At 39.5% G+C, this 10,466-nt stretch overlaps 1 protein-coding gene across 1 annotated transcript in view; it reads left to right on the top strand.

Annotated features, from left to right (window-relative positions):
* The first annotated feature begins 3,440 nt into the window (after positions 1-3,440).
* Positions 3,441-10,466, top strand: part of LOC114031685 (laminin subunit alpha-1-like) — a 195,071-nt gene continuing 188,045 nt past the window's right edge. The window contains exon 1 of the mRNA XM_027846837.1: positions 3,441-3,555. Within this exon, the coding sequence (XP_027702638.1) occupies positions 3,480-3,555 (76 nt within the window). The 5' untranslated portion in view covers positions 3,441-3,479. The remainder of the gene's footprint in view (positions 3,556-10,466) is intronic.

Below are 10,466 nucleotides of genomic sequence, written 5' to 3'. Positions count from 1 at the left end.
AGAAGAAGAAGAAGAAGAAGAAGAAGAAGAAGAAGAAGAAGAAGAAGAAGAAGAAAGAAAGAAAGAAGGAGGAGGAGGAAGAGGAGAGGAGGAGGAGAACAACAACAAGAACAAAAGAAGAATAAAAAGATGAACAAGAACAAGAAGAAGAAGAAATACCACCTCAAATTGACATGTATTTGAATTCACATTACTCAGTTATAATTACGTAAAATGTGGTAACTGGATCCAGCAAAACAGAAACACACAATTCAAATTCCAATAATGCAATAACTTCACAAGATTCACTGCTGGCACTAAGCAGGACTTAGCTGTATGTGTTTTGCATTTATTTCTTATCTATGTACATATTTTCCCTGAATACAAAGTAAATATCTGGAGGTGAAGGGTTTGCTTTAGTTTTGTCATTGTATCTTCAGTGCTTGGCACAGAACCATTTCTAGGTATAGGGGAGGAAGTCAAGAAGTGATGAGAGGATGGGAGTCTTGGGACAGAAGTAGGAAGAGGATGGTGAAGGAATTGGAATGTTCTATTGTATTTTTACATATTTTGTTAAATATTCTCCAATTACATTTTAATCTGATTCAAGTCATACTCAGTTGCATGTTTGCTACCTCTGATGTAGACAGATTCTTCAACAAGTTTTGTGAAAGCAGATACAGACCAGCTTGTCTCTGCACATTTGTGTGTCTCTGTCTTTGTGTGTCTCTGTCTTCATGCGTCTCTTGATGTCTGGCCCTTTCCCTCATAAAGAACTCCCTACAGCTTCCAGTTTTCTCTCCTGTAAGAGGATCTCTTCTTTTCTCTGTCCTCTGTTTCCTTTAAAATTTCAAGCCCAAGGGCCAGCTCAAGTGTATACAATCCTGGGAGCCATCAAACTACTGAGCACCAGAACAAAGCTCCCCTTCGTAGGGGCCAACTAGGGTGAACATCTTGTCTAGGAAATTCATGTATCCTTCAGAAACAGAAAGGTGGAGGAACTTAATGGACTTCTCTTGGCAGATATCCACTTGGGAGTCAAGTCAAATGAGATAACCGTATGTAAGGGATTTTCTTTAAAGTGTTATTTAAATGAGATAATACATGTATAGCACTTGGAAAACCTCAAAAAAGTTATTGCAAGTTATGATGATGATGATGATGGAGTCAACATTGATAGGCAGAAAACAATCAATAATGGTGGTCAATCTGTTCTGCTGTTTGGAATTTGCCAAATGCCATTGATGCTAAACATGATGCTCATTTCACAGGTTCCTCACAACCTAAGAGGAAACACATGTAAAATGCTTTGTGACCATAAAGTATTAAATGAAAGTTCCCTATTGTTAGTCTTACTTAGACATTCATAAGCCTAACAATGAAAAAGAGTCAGAAGAGTTCACTTAATTTCAACTAGTGGTAATTCTCCCTGTAGTGTACTCCTCCCCTGTATTATCTCTGAACCCTATTACCCATGAGAACCATCACATGTGGGACAGTTTTTTAAAATTTTTTATTCATTTTGAACTTACCTAGAGTGTACTTTTTAAGTTTTTCTATTCACTCACCAAATGTTCTAACCCTTTGCTTCCCTAACAAAACCCATGAGCTCACAATTGTGAGCTTATTAAAGGGTTAAAATGAGCTGTCTGAAATCTAAACTGAATTTTTAGTTACCTAGGAGAGATGGGTAGTTTCAAGGGGAGTAGGGAGCTGGAACTATAGCTTTTCTTAGAACTCTTTTTCTCTGTCATAATCTTCTTCTCTTGTGTTCTCTACTTTGTCTTCTCAGCTTTCCCCTATCCCCCAAGATTCTGAATGCTTACAGTATGAAAACACTTCTGATACTGAATTTTGAACTTGGAAATCATGGCCTGACCTTTTTCATCTATTCTGCATGCGTTTGTAATTCCAGTTTTTTAAAAGGACAAATCCTATATTCTGTTGCTTAGATTTTCTTTCACATTTCCTGATTATTCCAGTTGAATCTTTCTGATAAAATGTTTTGTAGCAGTTAAAAAAAAAATATAAATGATGGTCCTGTTGGGCAGATATTCACATGATTAGATAAAATTATTTCTATATGAGAATGAAAATGGAATTAAATGAAAAGCCTATATGGACTTTTATTCAACTTGTTTATCTTGTAAGAATTTGGTTTGTCAGGAAAGTTATAAAAAAAACCGTTGTTGACAAGGGCTATAATAATAAAAAATGCTAATTCACAGTTACATTGGGTTTTGACATTGAAGTTTATGAAACACCTCTGTAAGGCATTTATGTTTAAGGTATTCATTTAGTGCAGATATTATCTCCATTCTCCATTTTACAGTTGAGAAAAACATGGCTCAGAGAGACTTACTTGGTTATGGTCACATAGCCAGTACGTATCAAACTTGTCCTTGATCCCTTGTCCTCTACTCTTAGCTCTTTAAAAGTACTGTTATGATTTCTTTAACAGAAGAGAAAAGGGAAGTTAAAATTCCTAGCAAATAACAGGTGTGATCTCACAATATGACTAAATCCCTGGGAGTTTGTAATAAATTTAGCCTTCTTTCCACAAATATAAAGGTGGGTAAATATCCATGCATATTTAAGTCCATAATAATTAAGTCCATTAAGTCTTTCTCTCTCCTCCCCCCTTTTCTAACCCCTCTCCCTCAAGCCTTGTTTTCCTCTGGCCTCCCCTGGTCTAAAACTGAAATAGCAGAGGCTAAGAAGACTGCTCATTTCAATTCCATGACTACCGTCTGACTGTGGGCAGGGGTGTTTGGGAGTAGCTCAGCCCAGAGGGAGCCCTGATGGCCGGGCCTCACAGTGGGGAGGAGGGAGCGGTCAATAGGTCAAATATTTTCTTGGAATCCTCTCCCATGGGCTACTTTGCTTAGCCTGCAGAAACTGCTTAACTCCATCAATATGAGCCTGCCTTTCTATTTTCCCCAAGTCATTGTTAACTCTTCTTTCCGGTTATTTCCATCACCTTGGCTCCACGCAGGCTCAGGACAAGCTAGATAGCCCAAAGTAAAGGGAAACGGATTGTGGTGTGGAAGGGTGGGGGAAGTTTTCCAGCAGTCTCATACCTGGGCTAGTAAGACCCAAACTGAAAGCCTACAAACACTGGCTGGAGGCTGCGGTTCCATGAAAGCTAAGAAGATGCTCAGTACGTCTGCTGGGCTGTCCTCAGAAATCCAGCACAAGGAAGGCAAATAAAATTGAAGTCCCAAATGAACAGGCTCTGGGGGGAGAGGGGCCGATGGCAAACTTCGGCCTCTAAGTGTCTGGGAGACTGAAGGGTAGGATGGTTAAGAGCCATTCTCTGAAGCAAGAGGAGGGGACTGGGCCCTGATAAGGAGGGGGTGGGGACGGAGGAGGGAGGGGTTTTCCGGGCTCTGAGGAGTGGGAAAGCCAGAAGAGTTTCGCACTCCAGCAAAGTAGAAGCGGTAGCTTTTCTTCCCGGGAGAAGCTCTGGTGGCTGTTTTGCTGCTGGAAGTAGGGGGAAAATGCTCCGCTGCTGCGGCCGGAGACTGATTGCTGCAGCGCTGCTGCTGTGGACCGCCGGGCAGTGCCAGCAGAGAGGTGAGCCTGGAGAAGCCACTGCCCCCCGCTATCGTCCCTACCCCAGGGGGCTGCTCCGGGGAGGAGGCAGGCGGGAGCTTGAAGAGGTCTGGGCTGGCGGGAGCTTGAAGAGGTCTGTCCGTCTTGCAGAATACGTACGGCTCAGGTCTTTGACTTCGCCGGCTGCAAGGCTAAAGAGAGTACGGTTGGAAAAGCAATTCTCTTGGGATAGCTGATGATCCTGGGCTAGTAAGCTCTAGGTTGCATAAGGGGAATCCCACCGATATCTAAAAAGGAAGCCCCAAAAGGATCTTCTGGCTCCTGGGCAGTTGGGATTGGGAGCGGGAAGGTCTGCTAACGCCTGTTCTCTGGGGGCTGGCTGCAGCCACCTTTCCCGGAGCCCACGTTCCTTGCTTGGAGATTTCTTAGAGAAGTTTTGCACTGTCCAACTTTAGAGTTAGACCGACTTTCTTTTGATGGACTGGAGACGTCTACGGGGAGCGTTGGAAGCAATGTTATTTATTTTCCTTGGGTAGGAGTAGGGTGGGGTGAGGTGGCGGGCGTGTGACTGCTGAAGGGGGGAGGTGCAGAGGGAAGGGGAGATTAAAAAAAAGGGGGAAGACATCTCAGTTGGCATCCGCCGACTTTACAGTTCCCAGGGATTCTGCTTGGAAGGTTTTTGTTGTGTAATTGTTGGGTTGAAGGTGGGGGTGGGCTTGGTTGCTAACCCTCGGGTAATGCTGCCCCCCGCCCCCGCCTCTGCGCGGGGGAATGAATGGGGCAGGAATTCTCCTGCAAGCTTCTCATTGTCTGGCTTCAGGAAGTCAAACCATGTACCCTCTCCCCTCTTTCCCTCTCCCGCCTTCAGCTCTGAAGGGTTTCACTCAGCTTGGCAGCCCGGGAAGTGCTCTGTCCTCTGCTGCCCGGTTTGCGTCTCTCCTCTGGCTAGATGAATGGATGGAGCGGAGGAAGTCCGCGGAATCTGCTGCCCCTGAGCTTGTTATCTAGAGGAGAATCCGGCTAGCACTGCCCTAGGCAGATGGCGAACGAGCGAACAGATGCTCCCCTTTGCTCTTTGTGCAGCCCTGGAAGTGGCCAAACCGGCTTTTCCCCCCGAGTGCGTTGAGAAGGACGCGCGCGAGAGAGAGTGGTCACTCTGGGGAACGAGGAATCTGGGCTGTGAATTCCTTGACTCTCAGACAGGATGCCTCGTGGTTGCAAGGCTGTCCAAGAACTGCACAACCCTGTAGTGTTTATCTGTAGTGTTCTACCCATCCTGATAGAGGCCATTCTGCCCCATCTTCCTTAAATCAATAGTTTTTCGTTGCCCGGGCGCACTATTGGGTAAAGTATCAGGCACAGCGCCTCGCTGTAGTAAATATTTGTTGAATAAATAAATAAATGGATGGTCAACAACATATACAATTGGACTTTCTCCGCAAACACAAATTCCTTTGGAAAACCTAATAAAGTCGAATAGAGGAGGAGAATTCATTGTATTTAGCTAATTCCAACAGGCACGGACTGAGACTATATTGTATTGTTTCTGTTACATTTAATTTCATATACCAGAGCAAGGGATGTCAGTATTTAACAGCAATAATGTTCATCTCACTTTGGGACCTTGGAACTAGCCTCATTGCCTAGTAGCAATTAAGTAGAAATCGCTTAATGGGCTGACTATAGTCACTAGGAAAATAAATGTTTAGTCTTTTGAAGACCTGTAATTTCCAGGTGTCAGTACTTCCATAATAATGTGTGCAAAAAGATGAGTTTTTAAAAACCCCACACAAACAACCTGTAACCGTTTCTGGTGTACACAATGATATACATGCATCGACTCTACCCCAACTCCCACCAATTTACCAGTGTATAACTTGTGAAAGCTTGGAGCTTCCCTGATTTCTGAGATCTGGTAGAGATAGAAGAATGAATAGCAGCTTTTGGATCTCTGACTAACGGTGCTATCACATCATATTTGGCATATTTGCCAATCCTGTCCCAGGTCTACTTTCATTTCTACATCCTTTACTAAGCATGCCGGTCAGTATTTAAATTCTAGTATCTTATCCGTAGTTAGTAAAATATACAGATGAAAAATATACAGATAGAAAAGATGACTTTTAAACTACTGCTCATACACATTTTTACTTGGTTTACTTATCTCCACATACAATCCAATCTTTCAAAGTGATCATTGTGTAACAATATGGGGATTGCTAGTTTCTACTCTTTCTTTGGGTAATCTACCAAAAGGAAACTTGTAACTATGGTATATTATTTCATTCCCACTATAATTGTGAATGAGTGTATGAAGTGTATCTGATTAAATACTAAGAGGGACTTACCTTTCTAATAAAAAACAGTATTATACCCACAATCATGGCAATCATTAAAGTAGATTCAAGTCAATTCAAAGGTTAGGTTGTTAGCTATTCTATGTCACAACCATTTTTTTCCTTCTAGAGTATGAGTACAAGGCAAGACAGATTTGCAGATATCCAAAGAAAGTCTTTAAATTCTGGTTGTGTGAGCACTAAAAGACCATTGCAATTTTAGTAATTTAAATGATATTAAAATGTGATAAACATGAAAGATGTGTGCTTTGCTTTATTGTGAAAAGATACACTTTTTTTTTCCCTTTTCTGTAACTTTACTCCCTAAGTAAATGCCCATAGAAAATAGTTATCTTAGCAGCTGGAAACAAGAATGTCTTATAGTAACATCACAGTTCATATTCCAGACTTTTACCTCTTCCTCTTTTCTTTTCCTCTTTTCCAGATATTAAATGCAAAGGCTACATCTATAACAACTTAATGTTGCATGTTTGAGAATTTAAATATAGTAAGGCATGAAATATTTTCTAACAGAAGATCATTTGCCACTTTTAGTGTTGAGTTGAATTAGGAAGCATATCGTAAAATGCTTATAGTACAGTTGAAACCAACCTAATAATGCTGCTACCATTTGTTTATCCTCAATATTCAATGCTGATCATTAGCCATCTTTATCATATGTTATATCCTTGGAATCTATCTTCAAAACTCTAGGCATAAATAGGGGATTTCTATGACTGTACTTAAGAATGTCTTCTTCCAGATTAAACCATCTGCCTATCTTGAGAATCCTTTCTGATTCTTCATTGAAGTAACTCAACATCCTATCTCCATTATATAGAACCATCCCTCATATTGCAAGATGACCTTATGCTGTCCAAACTTGTGATTCCCCCTTTAAGCACTTCCCATTTATTTGAATGGGATAGTAATATCATACTCAGTATTTGTACTTTTAAAGATGTTAAATTGTCTTGCTTATCTGTTTGAATGAGGCAGGTCTTGGCCTCTGATGTTTCAGTTTTCTAATGCTGTTTTCCTAATTCCTTTGAAATGGGGAACAACAAGTCGTTGTTTGATTTTGTAATATCTATGTCTTCCTACAAGTTCTGCAATAATAATAATAGCTGGCTTTGCTCTGTACACATTGTTTCATTTGATCCTCAAAACAACTCAATATGTCAGATGCTATAATTTTAGAGCAAGATGAAATTTACAGGAACATCCCTTTTATATAAAATAGAAAAAGGTCAGAGTTGGAAATTAATTTGTAACAGGATAGGTCAGTGCCTTTAAAAAAAAAATTCACCAACCAAGTTTGTTTGACTCTTGGGCCACAGGATACTTAAAATACTCTAGATGTATTTGATAAATCAAAGGGATAATGAACACCCTAGAGTATAGAAGTTAAGTGGGGACAGATGATTACATTCATTTATGTTTGATTCTTTATTTAGCCCACTCAGCTTTATCTGCATTGCCTAGAGATGTTGTTGAATGAATTAGGTAATCTGTAAACACATGTCCTTTATTCTAATATGCTCTCATAAGGGACTTGTGCAAATTACTTTTATGCTTGTAAATATTCATTATTTCTTGTTTAATATAATAGTCATCTGAAGACAGCCTAGTAAATACACATATTTGAAAAAAATGTAATATGTAATAAGGAAGACAAAAATGAAGTGAAAGGTAATTCATTTAAATTCATATATTTGGGTTCTGTTGGAACAGATCTGGCTGGGAATTATTTCTACAGAAAATTCCTTGGTGCATTTGGGTTCATCTAATTTGTATCTTATTTGTATGGAAAGTGATAGTCTCTAGGTAACCATTTAAAGGCACTAAAGCCTTCAAATCTGCTCTTTGTTTTGATAAAAGCTGGGTCTGGAGATCTTTCTTTAGATGAGTTTTGACCTGGCCCTTTGTTTGGAGCCTGGGGACATACAATAGGGTCAGTGAGATTTCCAATCTGTCTACTAGATAACATTCTTGTCAAGGTAAGCATTCCTCTATCTCCAAGAGTTAATCCAGAAAGCATCCAAGGGGTGGAAGAGAACTAAAAACACACAAGGTTTCTTTCATATGAGTTTCTTTCCTCCTCTTGCATCTCCATCTTCTTTTTTGGGGGAAAAAAATGTTTGAAGTTCTGAATCACTTCACTTTTTAAATTATTGTTGAAGTCTGACCTGCTGTTCCAGCAGGTAATATTACTTAAATTCTTGCACCAGATCCTTTTGTTTATGTATTACTGGTGGACATGTCAAACTTAATCGATGAGTACTGATGGGAAGTGACATTTTCACTTTCTAAAGTATTTCCTGCATTTTTGTTACTCCATGTTTCCTGCCAACAGTTCAGGAAATTCTCTAAAACAATAGTAAATGTTAAAGATGCTTCAACTTAACAGTTTGTTTCTCTCTTTTTTAAAATAGAAAAATGATTGGCTTTCTATAGGATCCTTTGCACACAATTCCTTTTCTTTCAAATGATTGTGCCAGTGCAAAGGCATTCTCCCATTCTTTTTCATTTTGATCCATCTTGCATAAAGCTGCTGTGCTAATCTTGCTAAAAACTCCCATTTCAAAACGACAGACATCTAGTTTAGAGCCTCTAATGGTTCCATGTCACCACTCTGATACTACCATACCCATCTCCCCTTATTTTCAATGATACCTCAATGTGAGCCCTGGAAATAGATGTTCATTTCTGCCTCTATTCCATTGCTCCAGCTATTTATTCTACATGAAATGTTCTCTCTTGTTATCTACTCTTTCCTGTGCAGGCTTCAAGGTTCATGATTAAGTGTTGCTTTAGTACTCCTATCTGTAATGCTCCCCATCCCGTTGTTAAATTCCTGTTGTACTTTTGATGAAGTGGGATCTTCCATCTAGCCAAGTTCTTTCTTTTTTTTCTGCTGTTGGCTGGCTCTTAGGTTGCCACTTTATGATTCTGTGATTTTTGTTCTTGTGAGTACTTCTTCAAATGAGATAAGCAAATGAGATGTATGTGTAAAGCACTTTGCAAATCTTAAAGTGATACATAAATGTAGCATTACTATTATTCCCCCACTGTAGATCCCAGTGTATCTATGAATTAGGAAAAGAGATGATTTTATAGAGTTGCAGTAGCCACAAAATTAATTGCTTTGTTGATGAGCCTCCAAAATATCCTTAAATGACCAACATACATCCTTGTATAGTTGGTTTCCATAGCTAGACAAAAGCTAGAGCTTTTGTACTGCTGGCGTAACCTTACAGAAACCAGGAATGCCTCCATGCCACAATAAGACATTAGAAGAGGACTTTATGGTAGTTGTACCCAAATGCTCCCTAAGGGCAAAAATCAGAGAGATTACTCACAGATTTGGGTTTAGGTCTTTTCCCATTTCTCTTCCCCTGTACTCACCATAATCCACTTTACATCATTGTTACAAATGACCAAGCTTGAGATGAAAATTATTCAAGCCATCACACAGAATATCATGACTTAGTTGTACAATGTGTAATACTCTTAAAAAAAACTTTAAAAATATATAGCCCAATTGAAACAAATACAGTTTCATGCTACTGTTGTTAACTGGTCCCGCTTTTGAGTTATTAGACTATTCCTTCTAGGTGACTTCTGTTTGCAAAAGAAAATTTTGTACTCTCTTTTGTAGACACAACTTTGCAAGAAACGTTTTATTAATTTGTGATTATTCTAAATTTAATCATTTGTCTTCTTACAGAGCTGACAGTACCCTCATACCCTCAGATGTGTCTCTAACACAAGTCTTTTTGAAGTCATATTTTTATAGAATTCTTGAATGAGGAAAATTTCAGAACATGATGAAACAACTAGAGTTCAGGATAAAACTGTTAACTGTTCAGTTAACAGTTTGTTTCATCAAATAGCATAATAGTCACACAACTTTTGGCATACCCTTGGACAACCATTTTCTTAAAATCATGCCATCGCTCTTTGATCACTACCTATAAGGCTTCTTCTTTCTGTTTGATTGATCCCATCTTGACTTCCATCAAGTAGAAGTAATCAAAGAAACTTCTACTTTTTAAGTGAATCATTACTCTATGTAATTCCTTCAGCATTTCAGGAAAGAGGCTGCTTACTACCCTTAGGTATATCTATCTGGGGCACCATGTCTGGGCCACCTTCTCTAATTACTTTGTGGAAGTAGTCCTTCCTGGTCTGATCAGAGAGAGAGGAACAGGGTATTGTTTAAGAATGGATAAACACTGATAAGGCTTTACTTCCAGATTTGTTCAAAGGTTTAAGACTAAAATTATTTTTAAATGCTTTCTTAATATTTCTGAAAGAGGGAATGGGGTAGGGCAGGAGTTTTTTTGTTTGGTTGTGGGTTTGTTTCTACATATGGGTACTCCCCTTTTTTGTCTGCAAACCTTTAAGGTTAGAAGTGGGAAAGTATCTAAAGATGGTATATCTAGGTTCTGACCTCTCTTTGTGTGTGTGTGTGTGTGTGAGTGTGTGTGTGTGTGTGTGTGTGTGTGTGTGTGACGGAGAGACAGAGAGACACACATACATACCCAGAGAGAGAGAGAGAGAGAGAGAGAGAGAGAGAGAGAGAGAGAGAGA

This window comes from Vombatus ursinus, unplaced genomic scaffold (assembly GCF_900497805.2).
Source record: "Vombatus ursinus unplaced genomic scaffold, bare-nosed wombat genome assembly UNPS02015255.1, whole genome shotgun sequence".
In the NCBI taxonomy this organism is placed as follows: Eukaryota; Metazoa; Chordata; class Mammalia; order Diprotodontia; family Vombatidae; genus Vombatus; species Vombatus ursinus.
Note: the sequence above shows the minus strand (reverse complement) of the source record. Positions and strands in the feature narration are given on the sequence as shown.